A 24,455-nucleotide genomic window follows, 5' to 3' on the forward strand; every position below is an offset into this window, starting at 1 on the left:
CCACCCATGTAATCCAAATTGTAACCTACTTCAATCCTGCTTTTGCCATCCACACCTGCCCATTCACAAGCACATCACAAGCCTGCTAAACTAAAGAGAAACGAAAGTCCTGCCTCGGGTTAGGAACATGAGTCAGAATAAACTGGACTCAGTCCTAACTCTGCCACCTCACCAATGGGTTACCGAACCTCCCAAAACTCAGTTTCCTCAGCCAGCAAGTGAAAAGAATAGGTCTCATTTCAGAGTGGTGAGGATTATTTTAGGTAATGCATTCAAAGCTCAGCATAGTACTTGGCACATTAAATACCAGTTCTCCTTAAGTGATGGCCATTAGACATACTTACATAATAGCTTCTAATAAGGAAGTAAACTTCGAGTCACACCAATGACTTTTATTTAAAATTATTTGCAAGGCTGACGTGGAAGAAGGGTTGGTGAAGACATGTGGGTGGCTCTTTAAATATCTTTCTTTACATTTTCGAGAATTACTTTACTCAATCAAAATACCTTTTCTTCTTTTTATTCCCATAAAAGGGCAACAGCAGATCATACTCTCAAAAGCAGTTGGAGAATGACGCCAGCTGTCTTGGGGAGCAGCTGGACCTACCACCCCCTGAGTCACTCAGCATCTGCGACACACTTTTATAGCTCCCTCTCCTGGGCCTGGTGAATTGGGGCTCAGAAAACACGATAGCATCTGTAGTTGTGGTGCGGAAACAAAGCATTATTTGGGCCCTTTTTCAGGCAGGGCAGGTATATATGCTTCTCCAAGCTCTTCCTTCCTAGAGCTCCTCCTTTCCTCCACTTTCTTGTGAGACCTCATCTCCAGCCTCCAGCATTCTCTCTCATTTCTCTCCTTTCTGCTCTCAGGTCCCTGAAAATGAAGAGTCAGAAAAGGGTAGATATGCCAATAGGTAACAACATTCCATGTTTTTCCTAATGATCATAAGTGAAGAAAGCCATAATCATGTAGTAGACTTCACATCTTAGTTTCTAGCAGTAAATTAGCATAAATAAGTTAGCATGTTACTAAAGACTCAGCCATGGAATGGGGGGGTGGGCATCAGCAGATGGTCAAGGAGGAAACTCAAGCTGCCCTCAACTCTGACTGTGCCCCTCACAGAGGGATGTGATTTCACCACACAATAAAATTAGTGTTCTCCCAGTGCTTTTTGAAAAGGAACATGGCAAGTGAATCATACATGGAATGATTTTAACCTTATATTCACTCCCTTAAATTATATTAACTGGGTTTGCACTATGTTTTCATGTGAGGACTATGTAAAGAATGACATCCAACCACATTAACATTCCCAACAGGTTGTCCAGGGGTTCACATTCAATGATGAGTTAAACACATACTGTTGTTCTAGGATCAGGAGATACAGCACTAACTAGAGAGACCCTACCTCCTAGATGCTACACCTAGGTGGAGGGAGATAGACAATAAACTTTAAAGGAAACAAGAAACAATAATAACTATAAGCATGGTGAAATGACAGGAAGCTAGTGGGGGTAGGGACTCTGGTTCCCTTGGTCAGAGAGTGATTTTTAAGGGAATTAATTAAAAGGAATGGTGTTGGAGTTCCCGTCGTGGCGCAGTGGTTAACGAATCTGACTAGGAACCATGAGGTTGCGGCTTCGGTCCCTGCCCTTGCTCAGTGGGTTAAAGATCCGGCGTTGCCGTGAGCTGTGGTGTAGGTTGCAGACGCGGCTTGGATCCCGCGTTGCTGTGGCTCTGGCGTAGGCCCGTGGCTACAGCTCCGATTCGACCCCTAGCCTGGGAACCTCCATATGCCGCAGCCCAAGAAATAGCAAAAAGACAAAAAAAAAAAAAAAAAAGCATTACTCTCCCTCTCCTCCATTTGAACTGGAAAGGTGGAAAACCCCTGAGTGTCTATAAGGTGAACATATGCAGTGGTGAGTGGCAGTCAGATGAGCAAGGTCATGACTCAGCCCTGCAGGGTGAGTTATGGGGAATGTCTGGTTACTGTGGTGGTGTCGGCTACGCTACAGTGTTAAATTGTTGTCATAACCAGGTTATTTCATTTCTACCTATAATGGTCCATTAGTCAAAATCAGAAAGCCCAACAAATGATGAAGCCAACTACAAGTTAAAAGGAGCTTAAAAATTGTACATGCTCTGCAAATGTGCCTCCAGATTATTTTCATTAGCTCCAGAGGGTGTATTAAATCTATCCATCTGAACATATTTCATATTTAGCAGCCATGAATATCTCTAATCCCTATGAGAACAGTATAAAAAAAGAAAATATAGTGATGATTATTTGCGGATTGGATTTTCTCTTATTGAGAATAGAGACTGAGAACTGCTCATAAATAATGACCTGAAATATTTCTTTCTTTCACAAAATGTGAAAAATTAACAAAATAAGCCAGTTGAGTTTTTCAAAATCAAAATGAAAATATTTAATATTGTTGGTCATGATCAGGTCAAAAAGCTGTTTCTGGCTCTTCTTGATGATAAAAGATATAAAATTTAGGAGTTCCCACTGTGTCACAATGGGATTGGCAGCATCTTGGGAGTGAGCGCTGGGTTTCAGGTTCAATCCCCAGGTACAGTGGGCTAAGGATCTGGTGCTGCTGCAGCTTAGATCAGGACTGTGGGTAGGATCTGATCCCTGGCCTGGAGAACTCCATAAGCCACAGGGTGGCCAAAAATGAAAATAAATAAATCAATAAGTAAAATAAAAAATGTAAAATTTAAATCTACATATTAGCATGCCTTGGGCTCCCAAATAAAATATATATATATTTTTTAATTTGCTGACAAATCACACTTTTTAATGGCGTTAGCTTTAGAAAGCATATCAATTGCTAAATAGAAAAAAGTTTTAAAGTATGCAACATTCTGAATGTTTTATTTTGCATTAAGATAAACTTTACAATATATATTCCCTTTAAAAACTGACATGGGTGTTCCTGTTGTGGCTTAGCAGCAATGAACCCAACTAGTACCCATGAGGACACAGATTCAGTCCCTGGCCTCACTCAGCGAGTTAAGGATCTGGCATTGCCAAGAACTGTGGTGTAGATCACAGATGAGGCTTGGATCTGGTGTTGCTGTGGCTGTGGTGTAGGCTGGCAGCTGCAGCTCTAATTCAACCCCTAGCCTGGGAACTTCCATGTGCCAAGAGTTCAGCCCTAATAAGCTAAAAAAAAAAAAAAAGACATAAAATAAAATAAACTTAAAATTATTTCTCATATATATTTATCATATAATATGATAACAAAGTTTAATGATTTTATAAATTCCTAGCAGATTTCTAGTTATTATACAGTTGTCCCTCATTATCTGCAAGGGGATTGGTTCCAGGACCACCCATGGACACCAAAAGCTGAAGATGTTCAAGTCCATGGGTAAGGAATCTGAGAATACAAAGGACCAACTGTATAAAACTGTGAAGAGAGTTCTTGAGTCAAAAAAGTTGAAAATGCTGCCTTGGCTATCTTGGCATTCAAAATGAAGAAGTGGGAAATGAATGAAACATTTTTATATTTTAGTGATATTGTAATGAACATCTCTTTAAATAAGAAAACTGATTTCACAGAGTTCCTGCTGTGATGCAGTAGGTTAAGAATCTGACTGCAGCAGCTCTGGTTGCAGCTCTGGTTACTGCAGATGCACAAGTTTGATCCTCAGCCCACCACAGAGGGTTAAAGGATCTGGCATTGCCAGAGCTGCAGCCATTTAAAAAAAAAAAAAAAAAAGGAAAGAAAGAAAACTGATTTCACACCACACACTTCTGTAAATATGTGATATGAATTTTTTTTCTGAGGCCACAGAACCAACAAAGAACTGTTCAGATTAAAATTGTTTTTCAAAATATATTTATGGAGTTCCCGTCGTGGTGCAGTGGTTAGCGAATCCGACTAGGAACCATGAGGTTGCGGGTTCAGTCCCTGCCCTTGCTCAGTGGGTTAACGATCCGGCGTTGCCATGAGCTGTGGTGTAGGTTGCAGACGCGGCTTGGATCCCGCGTTGCTGTGGCTCTGGTGTAGGCTGGCGGCTACAGCTCCGATTCAACCCCTAGCCTGGGGACTTCCATATGCCGTGGGAGCGGCCCAAAGAAATAGCAAAAAGACAAAAAAAAAAAAAAAAATATATATATATATATATATATATATATATATATATATATATATATATACCCTCCCTTGTTCTGAAGAATTTAAAGCAAGACAGTCCCCTAATTAATATAGTTAATGACTTTAACATATAGTTTTGAGACAGAAATTCTTTCACATGTTTTATTCCTGCCAAAAGTTCATAATGTGAATCTAATCATGAGGAAATATCAGATGAACTCAAACTGAGCTTCATTCTAGAAAACCATTGGCCTATACTCTTCAGATGCCAGTTCCATCAAAGACAAGAAAAGACTGAGGCACTGCCCCAGAATAAAATAGCTTAAAGGGACATGAAAATCTGTTGTAATGTATGATCTAGAATCTCACTATAAAAAATATTATTGAGACAACTGGCAAAATATGAATAAGTTCAATAGATTAGACAAAAGTATCAGTGTTAATTTCCTGAGTTTAATTACCATACTGTGTTTATGTAAAAAAAAATTTTCTCGTGCCTTTGCAGGTGGGAAGGAGAAAGAGGGTATAAGTTAACGTAATAATGGAATTCCCTGGTGGTGCAGTGAGTTAAGGATCTGGCATTGTCACTGCTATGGCTCGGGTCACTGCTATGGTGCAGGTTTAATCCTTAGCCCAGGAGTTTTCACATGCTGTGGGTGCAGCCAAAAAAAAAAAAAAATGTGATAACATGTTGGGAGGGAATCTAGATGAAGGGTGTATTCTTTGCACTATTCTTGCAACATTGCTCTAAGTCTGAAGCCATATCCTTAAAAAAAAAAGTACAAAGAAAAGACATAAACTTAAGATTGGAGATACAGTGAATGACAGCTATTCACTATTCTTCCTTCCTTATTCCCCTTACGATCCTGTAGAGAAAGCAGCCGACTGAAGGAGAATCATAGATCCAGAAAGACACCATCAGTGACAAAAGCAAGGTGTCACCTCTGAGACAAAGACACACAGGGACAGTACCCCAACAACCATCACTGCTGGGCAGAAGGCACTATGCTCAGGTGGACAGTGAGATCAGAAGCACTTGAGTGTCTTCCCCTTTCCATTCACAGAGCCTAGCTCAAAAACCAGGTGGCAATACACCTAGGTTACTTACTTGGCTCTGCCCACTACATGGCAGAAACAGATCATGATTCTTGTTTTGCAAAAAAAAACAAAAACCAAAGACCCACAAAAAAAGAAGTATTTTGTTCAAGGCCTCTCAGTGAGCATGCTGCTGAGATGAAAAACTACCTCCCAATTAATTTATCTCAGATTTATTATGTTATGTATCATGTTTGGCATCATCAGTGGTGTTTCTATTCTTCCCCCATCTCATGCACTTGAATCTCCTGTGGTTTACTTAGACTCCCATGAGGCCACTGTGAATGCCTAGCCTTCTCTTGCTCCTGCTTCTGCTCCTGATCCTGCTCCTGGATATCCACTCAACAGAGTACAGAGATTGCCCTCTGAGTGCTTCTTAAAGCACAGGGAAGGAGTTCCCCCATGGCCTAGCAGGTTAAAGATCCAGCATTGTTACTGCAGCAGCTCTGGCCACTGCTGTGGTGTGGGTTTGATCTGGGACCCGGGAAATTCTGCTTGCCTCTGGTGCAGCCAAAAAAAACTTTTTTTTAATTTTTAAAAAGCCCTTACAAGGAGATATCACTTGTATCTGGAATCTAATAAAAATTATGGAACTAGAGACTCTCATACTAAATGAAGTCAAAAAGAGAAAGACAAATACCATAATATCACTTCTATATGTAATCTAATATACAGCACAAATGAACCTATCTACAGAAAAGAAACAAACTCATGGACTTGGAGAACAGACTTGTGGTTGCCAAGGGGGAGGGAGAAGGAGTGGGATGGACTGAGAGTTCAGGGTTAGTAGATGCAAACCATTGCACTTGGAGTGAATAAGCAATGAGATCCTGCTCTATAGCACAGGGAAATATATCCAATCACTTCTGATGGAACATGATGGAGGATAATGTGAAAAAAAAAGAATATATATGTATATATTTTATATATTTATATATATATATATAAAATATATATTTATATATTTTATATATTTATATATATATATATATATATATAAAACTGGGTCACTTTGCCGTATAGCAGAAATTGAAAGAACTTCAAATCAGCTATAACAAAAAATATTTACATGTTTTATTAATAAATGAGAATGAAAAAGGAAAAAAATCATAAATGAGTTCTCTTGTGGTGCAATTGGGTAAGGATCTGATGTTGTCCCTGCAGTAGCTTGGGTCACTGCTATGGTGCAGGTTTAATCCCTGGCCCAAGAACTTCCACATGCCACAGGCATGGCCCAAAAAAAAAGATACAAAAGAGGACTCACTTATAAAACAGAAACTCACAGATTTCAAAATCAAACTTATGATTACCAAAGGGGAAACCACGGCGGGGAGGGGTAAATTGGGAGGATGGTTTTAACTCACATTCACTACTATATATAAAATAGATAACTAACAGGGACTTACTGTACAGCACAGGGAGGTCTAGTCAATGTTCTGTAATAACATATATGGGGGAAAGAATGGATATATGTATATGAATGGATATATGATTCACTTTGCTATACACCTGAAACTAATACAACATTGTAAATCAACTATACTGCAATAAAAAAAAATTTTTTTTAAGCACAGGGGAACACAGAACCATCACAAACTACTTCCTACCAGATTAAATATGAAAGGACAGGAGCAGTAGGGGGAGTTTCTTCCTCCTCAGATAGAGAAAGGAGAATGAATCACAATTATTCATAAGGGTGATGAAAATAGCCCCAAAGAACCAGAGGACCTTGGTAACAAAAACATTCCATATATGATCCTTCAGGAATTCTTCCTATACCAGATGTCTTCAAAAATAATAATTTTAAAATGTTATATACATCTGGGTTCCCTAAAATTGAGTGCCATTTCTCAAAGATCTCAACACCAAGTTGAGAAAATTTGTTTCTCCTTAAACTAGAGGAAGGTGGACCTTTTGGTGTTCCTTTTCTAAAATGGCTTAAATATTCAATAATTCTGTTACATACCAAAGAGACAGAGCGCTTGGTTCTAAAGCACAGCTGCTGTTCAAAGGACTCTGAAAATGCCTGAATTTTGGAATGAGATCTTTCTTTTGATTCCAGTGGCTCCTTGAATGACCCATCCCCTGAGCGTTTTCTGTAATCCCGCATGTGAGTACAGCTTCGAAATCCCTGGTCCTCATATGAATGTCTTCTAGGGTGGCTATCAGATGACATGAGCCTGGGAAGCACAGGAAACTGGGAATACAGAATAAAAAAATTTACAATCTAAAGAGATTACACAATATTAGCACAGAGATAGAATGTCTATAAATTACTAACCATACAAATCTGATGTTGAACTGAAATTTTATCTCCTTGATTGGTGGGACTTTTCTCCTGCAGCGAGGTAGTATAGTCAATTGATTAAAACATTAAGTGGAACATCCCAAGCCTAGCTTTGTTGCTCCTTCGTCATTAGGGCAGTATAATGAATGTTCCAAGCCTTAAATTGATATGTAAAAATAAATTCCTAAATGATCAAGAGAAATGTTTAGTGAGGCCATAAATACTTAAGAAATAATACAAAAGTGAATATTTGTGTGATTTCTATACGGAGAAGGCATTTCTAAACAAAAGAGCAAAAGAAAAAGTCATAAGGAAAAATATTAATTAAGTATATAAAAATAAAGGTAGTGTGCCTAATAAAACATATAAGTGTATGGTAGACCAAAAAAATTTTTTTAAATATGTGTTACATACTACTAATGTTTAATAAAATATCTTGAAAATAAATAAGTGTATTTCATATAATACCGACAAACATTTCATGTAATACAAAGACATCAATGTTAAAATCACAACTGGAAAATAATCAAAGGACAGACCGTTCAGAGAAGCCAAACTTCTTAAAAGAATTGTGATCTTGGAGTTCCCATTGTGGCACAGCAGAAACAAATCTGACTAGTAACTATGAGGATGCGGGTTCAATCCCTGGCCTCACTCAGAGGGTTAAGCATCCAGAGCTGCTGTGAGCTGTGGTGTAGGATGCAAACACAGCTCGGGTCCTGCGTTGCTGTGGCTGTGACATAGGCTGGCAGCTGCAGCTCTGATTCGACCCCTAGCGTGGGAACCTCCATATGCTACAGATGCGGCCCTAAAAAGCAAAAATAAATAAATAAATAAGAATTGTGATCTTTGCTCTCTTAATGTCTCTCACTTTCCAACCCACTACAATTCAGCTTTTTCACCCACACTAACTTGAGTCAGGATATTGGTCTCCATGTTGCCAAATTCTGTGCACTTTTTGGTCTTCTAATTATTCAGTAGAATTTAATAGCAGGTGCCCAGGGGACCCTTCTGGCAACAGTCTTTGTCTTGCCTTCTACCACTGCACCCTCTTGGTTTCCCTTTTGATCTTTCTGTCATGGTGTCTTAGACTTTTTTGCTCACTTCATCCTTCTATCTGCTCATAACTGTTGGAGTCTCCCAGTGCTCTAAATTAGTCTTCCTTCCCCCCCTTTCCTTTCTCACTTTACATTGTCTCCCTAAATGTCTCATCTCTAGGCTTCAATTTCTATCCATAACCCAGTTTCCTCATGTATATTGTGAGCCCAGACCCCTCTTCTGAACTTCTGCCCACTCAGCTTCTCCTCTTGTTATCCCATAGGCACTCAAGCCAACTTGTCTGAATTGGAATTTATCATTTCTCCTCCCCAAACCCATTTCTCAAGTGCCCCTCACTCAGGAAAAGGCACCACCATTTGCCCAGTGATTCAGAACAGTAACTCTGAAGCCACCCTCCACATCCAATTGCCAAGTCAGCAGATTCCACTCAAGTGTCTCTCAAAACCATCCACTTTTTTCCAGTGCCACTGTTACTACCCTAATCCAAGTTATCATTACCTTTCATCCAAATTACAACAGCACCCTCAAAGTAGTGGATATCTGTATTCACTCTTACTTTATTTCATCCCCACAGCAGCCAGTGTTGTTAAAATAACAACAAAGAACTCGTACCTGAACACTTTCCGCTTTGCACCTCATCTTGCACCACCCCACCCCTTCAGTGACACAGCCTTACTGGTCTCTGTCTGTTCCTCCAGCTCACAGGCACTTTCACAAGGGGTCTTTTCTGGCTGTGACCTCACCCACCACCCCACCCCTTCACCTCATTACTGGCCAATCATCCTTCAGTCACTGTGGAAACTGCATTTCCCCAGAAAGTCTTTCCTACCATCCCTGAACATTCTTCTGAGATCTCATCCTTAATTATGATACTAATTACAACTGTCATCACTAATTTGGTTACTTTTGTTACACAACTCTCTTCTCCATTAGACTATATGCGCTATCATGTCAAGGGCTGTATTTCATCTCTGCTAGAATCCCAGTATGCGAACTTTGCCTTGTTCAGAGCTGGCATTCATTAAATATATATTGAATGAATACATGTATAAAGAATGAAAGAAAAAGAAATACCAAATGGTAAAAATTTGGTATTTCTTTTGGTAATGGTAAAAATTGTTAATGCTTAGCAGTAGTCAAAAATTATGGTAAAATGAAATAACATACAATTTTACCTTTATATATATATATATATATATATATACACATATATTTTTTTGTCTGTTTTTATTTATTTATTTATTTTAATTTTTTGTCTTTTTGCTATTTCTTTGGGCCGCTCCAGCGGCATATGGAGGTTCCCAGGCTAGGGGTCCAACCGGAGCTGTAGCCACCGGCCTACGCCAGAGCCACAGCAACGCGGGATCCAAGCCGCATCTGCAACCTACACCACAGCTCACAGCAACGCCGGATCATTAACCCACTGAACAAGGGCAGGGACTGAACCCGCAACCTCATGGTTCCTAGTCGGATTCATTAACCACTGCGCCACGACAGGAACTCCTTTTTTTTTTTTTTTTTTTTTTTTAATGATACTAACACTAGCAAGAGTGCCAGGGAATAGGCACTGTCATTTCTGGCTGGTAGGACTAGAAATGTGCACAACCTTCCTAGAAAGTTGTTGGCAATAGGAGCCTAAAGTCTTAAAATACTTCTCTCCTTGAGCTGATCCCTTGCACATCATTGTGGGCTGTATTGTGTCATCCTTCCCCCCAAATTCACATGTCGAAGACCTACATGAGTAGCTGAGAACTGACTGTATTTGGAGATTGGACATTTAAAGATTAGGTTAAAATGAGGCCATGAGTGTGGCCCTAATCCAATCTGATGAGTGTCCTTATTATAAGAAGAAGAGATGAGAGACACCAGGGATACATTCACACAGAGGAAAGACCATGTGAGGACACAGCAATAATGTGCCATCTACAAGCCAAGGAGAGAGGCCTCAGAAGAAACCAAACCTGCTGACACCTGGATCTTGAACTTCCAGCCTCCAAATCTGTGTGGAAATAAATGTCTATTGTTTAAGCCATCCAGTCTATGGCATTTTGTTATGGCAGCCTGGGGAAACCCACACACATGTCTAGAAAGTTACTCTCAAACAATAATCACAAATATGGGAAGCTCCTGCTGTGCACAATGGGATTGGCAGCATCTGGGAGCATTGGGATGTGGGTTCGATCCCCAGCCCAGCACAGTGGGTTAAGGATCTGTGTCACCACAGTTGTGGCTTAGGTCATTACTATGGCTTGGATCTGATCTCTGGTCCAGGAGCTCCATAAGCCTAGGAGTGGCCAAAAACGAAGGAAAAAAAAAGGAGTTCCCATCGTGGCTCAGCAGTAATGAACCCAACTAGTATCTATGAGGATGTGGGTTCAATCCCTAACCCAGCTCAGTAGGTCAAGGATCCAGCATTGTCGTGAGCTGTAGCATAGGCCGGCAGCTACAGCTTGGATTTGACCGCTAGCCTGGGAACCTCCATATGCCATGGGTGAAGTCCTAAAAGAAAAAGAAAAAAAGAAAGAAATATGGTTAAAGATTTATAGAGCTGCTAGGATACATGAGGTAACTGTATATTAGTCCATTTACTCCAGGTCAGACATAATACTTGATGTTGTGGATAAAGTGGGGAGCAAAGTACACAGTGTTTCTCCCTTTTAGAGTTTATGTCTACCTGGGAGAAAAATACTAAACAAACAGGGCCTATGCCTACATTCTTGACCAAATGCTATAAAGGGAATGTTCAAGGTGCCATAAGATGGTATATCAGAGTAAAATCTCATATATTTGAGGGGGTGTTGGGGTGGCTGGGAGGCTCAGTGGAGACTTCTGCAACGGGGTGACAATTCAGCTATAAGCTGAAGAACTAATTAGGGAACAGAGTCCACTTGTCTGCCTGAGGATGAGACCATGTGTACAGAAGCCCTGCCACAGAGAGAGCTTGCTGGCATGGAAGGAAAGAAGCCTGATGGGGTTGGGGAGCACCTGAGAGGAGGAAGAAGGGCTGGAATGGGAAGGTGGTAAGGGGCTGGAGTCAGGAGAAATAAGATAAGCCATATATATTTTTTTTTTTCAGAGCAGTACCCATGGCACATGGAAGTTCTCAGGCTAGTGAGTCAAATCCAAGCTGCAGCTGCTGGCCTATACCACAGCCACAGCAATGCGGGATCCAAGCTGCATCTGTGACCTACACCACAACTCATGGCAACACCTGATCATTAGCCCACTGGATCGAGGCCTGGGATCAAACCCAAATCTTCATGGATATTAGTCCAGTTTGTAACCCGCTGAACCACAATGGCAACTCCCAAGATAAGCAATCTTAACATAATCAACTCTGGGAGTTCTCTGGTGGTCTAGTGGTTAGGATTTGGCACTTCCACCCCTGTGGCCCAGGTTCAGTCTCTAGTCTTGGAGCTGAGATCCCACATCAAGCTGCTGTGCATTGTGGGAAAAAAAAAAAAAAAAAAAAACACAAAACAAAAAACATACCCAACTGTTATCAAAGGCTTTCTCTGCGATGTGGCCTTGTTTTCTTCATGATCCACAGTGATCATGTATTGTATGATTAGGAAAACAACACTTAAAAATTTTGAGATTGGGGCACAGAAGGACAAATATGGCATGATTCCGTTTACATTAGGTATCTGGTCAACTCATAAAAGCAAGGAATATAAAAGTGATTGTCAAGGGCTGGGAGGATGCAGAAATGGGGAGTTGCTAATCAATGGGTCTAAAATTTCAGTTATGCAAAGTGAGTAAGTTCTAGAAATCTGCTACACAACATTGTGTCTATAGAAAACAATACTGTACTGTACACTTAAAAGTCTGCCAAGGAGGGGAGTTCCCATCGTGGCTCAGCAGAAATGAATCTGACTAGCATCCATGAGGACACAGGTTCGATCCTTGGCCTTGCTCAGTGGGTTAAGGATCCGGGGTTGCTGTGAGCTGCGGTGTATTATGTCACAGAAGTGCTCAGATCTGACGTTGCTGTGGCTGTGGCACAGGCCTGCAGCTGCAGCCCTGATTTGACACCTAGCCTGGAAACATCCATATGCCACAGGCGGTGGCCCTAAAAAAAAAAAAAAAAAAAGGAAAAAAATCTGCCAAGGGATAGCTCTCATGTTACTTGTTCTCACCATACTAAAATTTTTAAAATAATAATTTAAAATGTGAGAGTGGGAGTGAAATTCAGATGTTTGTACAAATGTCCTCTTCCACTGAGAGGCCTGAAAAAAATGACAAGGGTTTCCATCACAATATAATTAAAGTGTATATTTAATACCTCTTTATGTCAGAGGAAATTTTCAGTTTATTTGTTCTGGTGTGGGACCTTGTGAGAAATAAGCTTAAAAGAGCATTCTAGGAGTTTCTGTCGTGGCTCAGTGGTTAACGAATCCGACTACGAACCATGAGGTTGCGGGTTCGAATCCTGGCCTTGCTCAGTGGGTTAGGGATCCGGCATTGCCTAGAGCTATGGAGTAGGTTGCAGACACAGCTTGGATCCTGCATTGCTGTGGCTCTGGTGTAGGCCAGTGGCTACAGCTCCGATTGGACCCCTAGCCTGGGAACCTCCATGTGCTGCAGGAGCGGCCCAAGAAATGGCAAAAAGACAAAAAAAAAAAAAGGCATTCTAATTGGTTACAGAGAAAAGCTCCCACTTTTAAAAATGTTTGCTTACTGAGAAAGCTCTACTTACATAATTTTATATACCCTTCTAATGTAATTTCCCTCATTAAGATTGGTATCAATGCCCTAAATAGCTTATTTTTACAAGGTATGGACTTGTCACCTCCACAACCATGGACCAACTTTATCCCCATGCTGTGAAGCAGGTCTGACACATGGGCTGGAATCCCCCACACCCTGAGCTCGCCAGCTAGGCTCCCCAGCCCCCAGACTACAAAGCCCAGAAAACGATTTCTGTCAAAGAAAAATCCTACGCAGTCTCTGACCCCAAGCCATAGGTTCTCAACTTTTTTTTGTTTTTAAATAAAAGGGTTATGTAATATCTTTACTTCAAGAGCTTAACTACTTGATGTTCTTTTTTCTGGGTTTAATTGCAATTACCCTTCAATTGTACCCCTCTGGCTCTCTGAGTAAATGCAAGCACCTGAGCCACCCATTAACAACAGCAAGATGAGAAACAAGAGGGATAAAAATCCAGGTGCTGAGATAATAAGAGCTATGTTGATTCATCGTGCATGGTGTGTGTCAGGCACTCTGGGGGCCATGCCCTTATTGCTAACCTCAGAATAAATCCTACAAGGGAATCATTCCTCCCCTTTTACAGTTGAGGAAAATGAATCTTAGTCTGGCTAAGTGACTTGCCTAACATTATGTGACTAGTAGACAGGATTAAGATGGCAGAATGGAAGGACTGGAGTTCAACTTCTCTCATAAAAACAACAAAATTACAACCAAGGAGTTCCCGTCGTGGCGCAGTGGTTAACGAATCCGACTAGGAACCATGAGGTTGCGGGTTTGGTCCCTGCCCTTGCTCAGTGGGTTAATGATCCGGCGTTGCCGTGAGCTGTGGTGTAGGGTGCAGACGCGGCTTGGATCCCGCGTTGCTGTGGCTCTGGCGTAGGCCGGTGGCTACAGCTCCGATTCAACCCCTAGCCTGGGAACCTCCATATGCCGCGGGAGCGGCCCAAGAAATAGCAACAACAACAACAAAAGACAACAAAAGACAAAAAGACAAAAAAAAAATACAACCAAATGCTGAGCAATCTTCAATCAAATGGACTGGAAACTTTCAAAAAGATATCCTACTCCAGAAGACAAAGAGGAGGCCACATCAAGAGGTAGGAGGGGCAATTATGTGATATAAGTAACCCCATATCTCCTGGGTGGGAAGCTCCACAGACTGGAAAGTAACTGGTTCACAGAGACTCACCTATAGGAGTGAGAGTTCTGAGTCCCACGTCAAGTCCCCACGCCTGGGGATCTGGCACTGAAAGAGCCCCCAGAGCATCTGGCATTGAAGGCCAGTGGGGCTTGTGTGCAGGAGCTCCATGGGACTGGGGAAATGGAGACCCCATTCTTGAAAGGCACACACAGGATTTCATGTGCACTGGGTCCCAGGGCAAGGCAGAGGCTCCATAGGAATCATGGTTGGACCTGACTGCAGTTCTTGGAGGCTTTCCTGGGAAAACAGGGAGTAACTGTGGCTCATTGAGGGAGAAGGACATTGGATGCAAAGGCCTTGGGAATATTCATCAGCATGTGTTTCTCTGGAGATGGCCATTTTGAGAAAATCTGGCCCTACCCATCAGCGCTGAGAAGCCCCATGCCACACAATAATCCAGGTGGGATCACAGCCCCACCCATCAGTAAACAGACTGCCTGAAGACCCCCTTCCCCCTGCCAGGCACACAGCCACCTCTAATCTCACCCAGAGACAAAGCCCCACCCACCAGAGGGATAGGAATAAGCCCCACCTATCAGTGGGAAGGCACCAGTCCCTCCCATCAGGAAGCCTACAACAAGCTCCCCTCCACACACCACCTTCAGCCCCAAGGGAAGCAGACATCAGAAATTAAACGGAAAGAAATAACAGCATTTGCAGTAACATGGATGGACCTAGAAATTATCATACTAAGTGAAATCAGTCAGATGGTGAGATACCAATACCAAATGCTATCACTTACATGTGGAATCTAAAAAAAGACACAATGAACTTCTTTGCAGAACAGTTACCAACTCACAGACTTTGAAAAACTTATGGTTTCCAAATGAGACAGGTCAGGGGGTGGAGGGATGCACTGAGGGGTTGGGATGGAAAGTCTATAAAATTTGGCTGTGATGATCATTGTACAACTATAAATGTAATAAAATTCATTGAGTAATAAAATACTAAAGGAAAAAAAAAGATGTAAAAAAAAATAAAGAAAACCAGGAAGTTCCCTTGTGGCACAGCGGGTTAAGGATCCAGCATTGCTGCAGCTGTGGCGCAGGTTGCAACTGTGGCGTGGGTTTGATTCCTGGCTTGGGAACTTCCTCATGCCAAAACAAAACAAACAAGCAAAAATAGGTGACTAGTGAGTTTACTAGAGGTAAATTGCCAAGTCTAAGTGTAAGACAGACTTTCTTTGGATTTAAAAATCCTAAACTTCTGTCTTCAGCACCCTAACAACTTCATTCTGTTTCTGTGTAAAACTGCCTGTAAACATTCTTTTAACAATGTATCAGTTATAAAAATACTGTATGGTACTCTTAAAAATCTGCCAAGAGATCTCATGTTAACCTGTTCTCATTATACTCAAACTTTAAACATTCTATTTCAGAAGTGATAATGGTAATTTGTAGGTCTTTAGGAATTAGTCTAAAAGAATTTTATGTGATGAGTATTTGATAATGTAGTCTAATTGCTTATAAACAGAGCTAAGATGCTATATATGGAAACAACATCAGGAAAAAAATAGATTTAGGTGTTCAACTGGTAAAATAGTAGGTCAACACCATCCACTGGACATCATTTAGGGAAACTAAAAGATGTTTTAAACTCTGATGAAGAAAATGAAGAAGAAGGGGGAGTGGGAGGGAAAAAGAGGGGGAGGGAAGAGGAGGAGGAAGGAGGCGGGGGGAGTAAAAGAAGAATTGGTACTTATTAGGTACCAGGCACTGTCCCATTTACATGTTGGGAATTTGAAGCAGAGTGAGGTCGGGTAAACTTGCTCAGAGTTCGGCTGCCAGCAGTAGATTCTGGGAGGCTACCTCCAGAGGCGACACTCTTAACCACTCCGCTCTGCTGCCTTCCCTGCAACTCCTCTATCTCAGTACCCAGCAGAAAAGAAAACAATCCATGGACCATTATGTTAAAAGCTCCTCTGTAGAATTGTTGCTGATGCCTGAAATTCTATCACTAGTTTCATTTCTTTGGATTAAAGCATCATCTCCTCTTGAAATTAAATCCAAATTTAATCTGAAAAACAAGGAACTGGGCGCAGTGGAAAACAAATCTGACCAGTATCCATCAGGACGAGGTTTTGATCCCTGTCTTCACTCAGTGGGTCCAGGATCCGGCGTTGCCCTGAGCTGTGGTGTAGGTCACAGACTAAGCTCAGATCCCACATTGCTGTGGCTGTGGTATAGGCCACCTGCTACAGCTCTGATTCCACTCCTAGCCTGGGAACCTCCATATGCCACAGGTGCGGCCCAAAAAAGAAAAAAAAAATTAAGGAACCGCTATTAGTCATGAAACTTGAGAGCATGCCCTCTCTCTTGGGGTTTGTGAGAAACCCTCTAAGGGGTCCATGCCCCCACCCCATCCCTATTGTGAGCAACTACAGGAGAAAAATTGCTATAGTGTAATACTACAATGAAGAGAGTGTGTAGCCATCATTGGGTCAATCAGAAATAAAAATTAAAATTAGATATACCTATACAGCTTTTTTTTAGGGGGGGTCTTTTGTGCATTTAGAGCCTCACCCACACCATATGGAGGTTCCCAGGCTAGGGGTCGAATCGGAGCTGTAGCTGCTGACCATGCCACAGCCACAGCAATGCGGGATGTGAGCTACATCTGCAACCTACACCACAGCTCAGGGCAACACTGGATCCTTAACCCACTGAGCAAGGCCACAGACGGAACCTCATGGATACTAGTCAGATTCGTTAACCACTGAGCCATGACAGAAACTCCTCTACACAGCTTTAAATGGAGAATATGAAGACAATATAAAATTGGCTAAAGGTGATTTTTTTTTTTTCTTTTTAAGGCTGCATATGGAAGTTCCCAGGCTAGGGATGGAATCAGAGCTACAGCTTCCCGCCTACACCATAGCCACAGCAATGCTGGATCCTTAACCCACTGAGTGAGGCCAGGGGTAAAGCCCATGTCCTCAGGGTTACTAGTTGGGCTCCATTACTGCTGAGCCACAATGGGAACTTCCTAAAGGTGATTATTTTAAAAAAGAGAAAGAATCCATTGGGTGCAGATAGGTAGAAGCTACTTTTATATCTTCTCATACGATATCATGAGGGCCAGCATATACTGTCCCTCCCTACCTTAAACATCAAAGAAGCACTAAGAGAAAAGAAAGACTTCAAATTACTGACTTTATTTTTTTTTTACCAAGGACTTCAGGACAATAAAGTTAGATTTTTTTAATTTGCTTTAAATCATCAATCACAGATTATAATGAGATTAAAATATGAAAAAGGAGTATTCTCTGAGAAGGAGAAAACTTCACCCTTTGACTACCTCATTCTTTCTGCTAAATTTGTATCTTCTGCTAGATTGGAAGTTCCACAAGCACAGAAGCCATGTATGTTTTCTTTTACCCTATAATCCTACTGTGCCTTGCACAATGCCTGGCACATAGTAGGTGTTCAATAAATAGGTTTAATAAATTAACACTCCATCACATGGTTTTGCAAGATACAAGAGGCTAAAGAACCATATTAGAAACCACATTCAAATAGGAAAGGGGGGAGAAATTCTTCTCTTCCTATGCACGTAATACTGATGGATATAGATTACTAATAAGTTGCAAAAGGGAAGGGCCTTAGACTGGATCACTGGGGAGAGGAAGAAAAAAGATAAGGCTAAGAGTAAGCTTTTTAACAACATTTTTATTGAGCTCAAGCAAAACACAAAAAACTTGAAAATCTAATTGTTCTCTTATCTCTAAAGTAAGAAAAATTTTAACACATTTTAGAATTAGAAAAGTTAAGTATCCAACTACAGACGCACTTCACAAATACCTGTCCTTGTGTGAACAGAGATGAAGAATCAGACTCCCTATTTTTCAGAACTCTGCCCACACTGCCCTGGGTCCCCTGATCTGTGTTCTGTGATTTGTGCTTTCTATTAAGTCAGGTTGTCATGTTTACCCCTTGCTTTATCTTCTTAAATAAACTTATGCAGAGTTTTCTTGTGGCACAGCAGGTTAAGCATCTGGCATTGTCACTGCAGCAGCTTGGGTCACTGCTGTGACATGGGTTTCAACCCTGGCCTGGGAACTTCCACAAAAAATAAATAAACACACGCTTTCTGCATGTCAGTCTGATAATTATGGAATTTATTATTGACTCAGAGAATGCAAGCAGGTTGATTCAGGCATATGTCCAAAGCAGTATGAGCAGGAAAAAAAAATATATGTGGACCCATTTAGAAATGTTCTGCAAAACAAATCCTGTTATTCCCCAATAGTTTGAGGCAAACAACATTGCAATCTACAAGAGGATTCTCTAATAGGGTGGATTATCCCAGTTCTTAAAGTCTAATAGATACTAAAATTTATTCAAGAAACTGTATTTTATAAGTCATGTTTCTTTGTTTTCATATTTTCTGTGGCTCCAATGGGCTGTCATAGTAAATAGTGAATCTCATTTTTTCTCTTTATTTCTCCCTGGTTCTCATTATCTAGCTAAAGGCTAGTCACACTCCTGGTTCATACATTATGAATACCCAACTCAATGTGTGACATAAGAGATTAAAAGGAGACCATGACAAGCAGGTGTTTATTTTCTAACAGAATCACAAAAAATTAGAGCTAAAAGCGTTCCTGGAGATCATCCAGTGCAACCTCTCTCCTTTATCACTTAAAGAACCCGAAGTTCAATGAAGTGTTGAAACATGCCCTTTATCCTTGAATATATATTTGGTAAGAGATCTGATTTCAAATATTTGTGTCTCAAAGAGGTCTCATTCCTTAAACTTGCTGATCATTGGGAGTAAAAGAGATTGCCTTACACACTATAATATACTTCTCACGCATTATGCTTCCAGGAACTGTGGAGCTAAAAATAAAATAAAATAATATTACCCCCCAAACTTATTTGGTTCTGGAGTTAGCAGAAGCAGGGAGATGGTGGAATATTCTCTGGTAGCTGGAATGCTAAGTGTTATGCGAAAAAGAAAAGCTATATTAATCTCCATAACTCTGAAGCAGAAAACAAACATGTCTACCGGGGGGTCTTCTAGCACCTCAGTTGAGCAAAAATCCCTGGCTGTACCTGCTGCCAAGTCCAAACCTGGCCAGGCCCATCCAATCCCCTCTTGGGACTTTTCCTGCTCATACCTTGCTCCCCCTCGATTCCAGGTGCTCTGCCTAGCCATGGGGAAATAGTGCTAAGGGCAGGAGAATTTTGGCTTTCTCTCCCACCCCAAAACAAAATAAGAACCAAAAGAAAGGATATATCAGATTTATCAAAGGTAGTGATTAATTTTGTGGAATCCCCAATTCCTTAGATATCACCAAATAGTGGAGCTATTTTCAGTATTTCAAAAAGACCATTGAAAATTGTACAGTGATCCACACCAATGCTATGCAAACTATAACATCGGGTTTCTTTCCTTTGGCTTGAATTACATTACCACTCAACAGGATTATCTCAGGCTTATCAGGAGCTCTGAAGAGCAGTTAAATATATCTTAGGTTGCTAAAAACAAAGGAATCATTACTTAATAGATGAAAACCAGGTCCCTTGGAGGACAGGATAAAATGATAAAAGGGATTTTTGTGAATATGAAAAAAAGGCTTGGAAGTACTGATTTTCAGCCAAAGAAAACTTTATACTTCAAAAAGATCTCAGAGAAATCCCCCTCCCCTAGTTCAGCTCTCCCCTGGTTCCATGATAATAACTCACTGGGCAGGGCAGGGAGGTTTTCCTGCTAATGGCATCTTGTGATCCATGGCGGTCCCGGAGTCCTCTCTCATCCTCCTCTATCCAGCTGTGACCCCAGAAGCTGCTCATCCATTTGGCAAAACACACATCATCATCATCATCATCTTTGTGCTCCATGTAAAGGTGATTCAAAATATCGACGCCCTGTCCCTAAATTTGGCAGAGAGAAATATTACCCAACAGGGCTGACTTGATGAAACCCAGGATATCCCCAAAAGACAAAAGGAAACCGGTGTTTTCAAATGGTCTCTGATAATGCAGTCCTTAAAGAAGAAAGATTTACTAAACAACCACTTCACCATCAGGCAGCCTCTGGTAATGTCTATTTATAAATTGTGCAGCCCACATTCCCCTCCCCTCCCCCTGTCTTTTCAAATTGAGAGGATTTTTAATCCTTCCATTGCTGGGGCTTGTGCCTCACAGCCTAAGGGTGGGAAGCACAGTTCACTGCCTGGTTTTCCCTGTGCTTTGCTGCTGATGGCATGTGATGGCATCTCCAGCTGTCAATGATGACAAAGCATGACCCTCCTAATATGCCTGTCAGCTCCAGGCCAGCTCTGGAAGCAGGCCACTTGCAAGGGACAGACCGCAGCCTGCAAGATAGCCAGCTATCAGCATGTCTACCTAGAGCTAAATCCTCTCCTACTAAACAAATTCAATTTTGATAGAAAATCCAGCTCCTGGAGCAAAGGGAACAGTTTTTTTTTAATTGACATTTATACATATACACATGTAAATAATGCACAAATACACATAAAATGTACAAATCCTAAGTGTATAATTTAATGAATTTATACATACATATACCTTCTATGACCACAACTATGCAGATAAAGACGTAGAACATTTCCAGGACTCCATCAGTCTCCTCCCCCTGCCTCATTCCAATCTAACCTCTCTCCAAAAGGTTAAGACTTCTGACCTCTGTCACTGTAGATTAATTTTGCCTTTTTTTGAGTTTTATTTTGTGTCACTTAATATCATGTTAGTGATATTTATCTATACTTGTATAGTAATGGTAGTTCATGCTGTATAGTATTGCATAGAGAGATTATCCAACTTTTAAAAATTCAGTCTACTATTGATGGTCACTTTGGGCTGTCATTTGGGTTGTTTCCAGTTGGGGCTATTAAAAATAAAGCTTCTGTGAACTTTAGAGGCCCTACCTTCAAAAAAATTTTTATTGTAGTTGATTTACAATGTTCTGTCAACTTCTGCTGTACATCAAAGTGACCCAGTCATATAAATACACACACACACACACACACACACACACACACACACACACACTGTTTTTCTCATATTATTGTCTATCATGTTCTGTAACAAGTGATTGGATGTAGTTCCCTGGGCTATACAGCATATAAAGTCTCTGTCTTTCAGTAGGCATCTTTTTTCAAGGTAAGAATATTATATTTATTGAGCCCATACTTTATGCCAAATATGGAATCAAGTATTTTACAAATGCTATTTTAATTATTAACAACCCTGTGCCTGGGACATTTTCATCATATTTTACAGGTAAGGAAATTGAGATTCCAATAGACCATCACTTGCCCAAGGTGAAATTACTGAGGCAGCACCTCAAAGTGTGACACAAGGAGTATAACAAAGTCCAGTTTCTCCCCATCATTCTACCAGTATTCTAAGAAACCTTTGATAAATCTTATTTTTTTGTTTGTTTGTTTGTTTTTTGTCTTTTTGCCATTTCTTGGGCCGCTCCCTCGGCATATGGAGGTTCCCAGGCTAGGGGTCGAATCGGAGCTGTAGCCACCGGCCTACGCCAGAGCCACAGCAACGCGGGATCCGAGCCGCGTCTACAACCTACACCACAGCTCACGGTAACGCCGGATTGTTAACCCACTGAGCAAGGGCAGGGATCGAACTGCAACCTCATGATTCCTAGTCAGATTCATTAACCACTGCGCCACGACGGGAACTCCTGATAAATATTGTATTTTTAAGTAGAAGTATTCTTAAGTACACTTTCCTTATGAAAGATTTTCCTTGAGATATAAATATGGACTTAATAAATAATTGTAATCAGTGTTCCTAGATCACTGTTCCACAACTTATGTTACTAAGGGAAAGTAACCACAGCATAAAAATGCCTTGCAACTTTTTAAATTTTTTTTGTCTTTTTTGTCTTTTTTGTTGCTGTTGTTGTTGTTAATTTCTTACTTTAAATAATAAGATGCATGCTCGTTACTTTGTAATATTTTTACTAAAGAATGGAGGAAGCCTAGCTTCTCAATGACCCAGATGAGGAGTTCCCTTGCAGTGCAGTGGATTAAGGACCCAGCATTTTCACTGCAATGGCTCGGGTCTCTGCTGTGGCGCAAGTTCGATCCCTGGCCTGGGAACTTCCATATGCCGTTGGGTGTGGCTGAAAAGAAAAAATGACCCAATTGAGAAAGGAAAACATATAATGCTATGTCATCACTATTGGTTGTCTCTGTTATTAAAGAAAGAAATCAGATAACTTCTCTTGGGGGAACAGGATCAGATCTATCCATAAAAGTTGGCTATGGATGGACCTCTTCTTTCCTGCTCCTCCTAAGACAGAAGCATCTTTTCTTTCAATTTCTGAAACAAAAATAAATCTCTGGGCAGGGGATAGAGAAACCAGAACAAATAATATCTAATTATTACCTGAAAGCATTTTGGAGAGAAGAAATAGAAATTTATTTTAAAATCTCTTTGAGTAATATCTAGTTCTTGGACTTCTGAATGATTTGTAGACACAGAAACAATTTAGATATTGGAAAATGTGCAGAAAAAAAAAGAGCATGTATATGGAGATTTATTATAAGAATTGGCTCGTGCTATTGTAGAGATTGGGAAGCCCCACAATTTGCCATCTGCTGGCTGGAGACCAAAGAAGCCAGTGGTATAATTCAGTCTGAGTCCACAGGCTTTCAGGGAAAGCAATGGTGGAAATTCAGGCCAAACACAGAAGATGAGATGAGATATCCTAGCTCAGGGAGAGAGGCAGAAAAAAAAGGGTGAATTCCTGCTTATGCCTTCTGTTCTATTCCAGTCCTCAGTTGATTAAATGATGCCAAGCCACATGGCATGATTTACTTCACTGAGCCCACTGAAGGCTGATTTCATCTAGAAACATCCTCACAGATATACCCATAGACAGTCAAGTTTTGTTTTCTTTTTTTCCTTTTTAAGGCTGCACCTGCAGCATATGGAAGTTCCTGGGCTAAGGTCTAATCACAACTGCACCTGTAAACCTACACTACAGCTTGTGGCAAGTCAGGATCCTTAACCCACTGAGTGAGGCCAGGGAGGGAACCTGCATCCTCATGGATACTGTGTCAGTTCTTTAACCCACTGAGCCACAACGCAAACACCAATAGCCAGTCAAATTTAACTTAGGCACCCCATATCCAGTCAAGTTGGCATATAAAATTAACCACACAAAACAAATCAATAAAAATAAAATAAAATTAATCACACAGATACTGATCCCATTCCCGAGAGCTCCATCCTCATGATCTAGTTGCCTTCCAAAGGCCCCATCTCCAAATACCATCACATTGGTTTGTGTGTGTGTGTGTGTCTTTTTGCCTTTTCTAGGGCCACTCCTGTGGCATATGGAGGTTCCCAGGCTAGGGGTCTAATCAGAGCTGTAGATGCCGGCCTACACCAGAGCCACAGCAGCACGGGATCCGAGCCGCGTCTGCGACCTACACCACAGCTCGCGGCAACGCCAGATCCTTAACCCACTGAGCAAGGCCAGGGATCGAACTGGCAATCTCATGGTTCCTAGTTGGATTCGTTAACCACTGAGCCACAGCAGGCACTCCCAAATACCATCACATTGGAGACTGGGCTTCAGTATAAGAATTTGGAGGCTCATAGACATTCAGTTCATAAGGGGGTGCCTACATGACCAGTACCCATTAAAACCCTTGGGCACTAAGTCTTTAATGAGCATGTAGACAACTTTTCACTCGTGTTACCATAACTCACTGGTGCAATTAACCACATCCTATGGGATTTCACTGGAAAAGGAATTTTGGAAACTTATTCCTGGTTTCCTTTAGACTTTACCCAGTATGTCTTTCCCTTTCTGATTTTGCTTTGTATCTTTTCAGTGTAATAAACCATAACCACAAATACTCCATATGGAATTTTAAGATGCTACATATAACCCCAGGAGAAATGGATCACTGAATGTGTTGGCTGCTTTTGGCAGTGGTAGCTAAAGTGAAGAGATTAAAGTGCAGCCTGGATGATGCCTCAGGGTTTCATT

General features: G+C 41.1%; 1 protein-coding gene across 2 annotated transcripts; it reads right to left on the reverse strand.

Annotated features, from left to right (window-relative positions):
* Positions 1-371: 371 nt before the first annotated feature.
* Positions 372-20,651, reverse strand: LNP1 (leukemia NUP98 fusion partner 1). 2 transcript variants are annotated; one of them, XM_047755829.1, is made up of 4 exons: positions 20,150-20,651; positions 7,487-7,543; positions 7,172-7,402; positions 372-874 (listed from the first exon to the last, which is right to left on the reverse strand). In XM_047755829.1, the coding sequence occupies exons 1-4, from the start codon at positions 20,303-20,305 to the stop codon at positions 725-727; spliced, it is 594 nt and encodes a 197-aa protein (XP_047611785.1). In that variant the 5' UTR covers positions 20,306-20,651; the 3' UTR covers positions 372-724. The 2 variants fall into 2 exon arrangements, with proteins under 2 accessions (XP_047611785.1, XP_047611794.1); XM_047755838.1 differs by lacking the exon at positions 7,487-7,543.
* Positions 20,652-24,455: the final 3,804 nt, after the last annotated feature.

Source organism: Phacochoerus africanus, chromosome 1 (genome assembly GCF_016906955.1).
Source record: "Phacochoerus africanus isolate WHEZ1 chromosome 1, ROS_Pafr_v1, whole genome shotgun sequence".
Classification (NCBI taxonomy): Eukaryota; Metazoa; Chordata; class Mammalia; order Artiodactyla; family Suidae; genus Phacochoerus; species Phacochoerus africanus.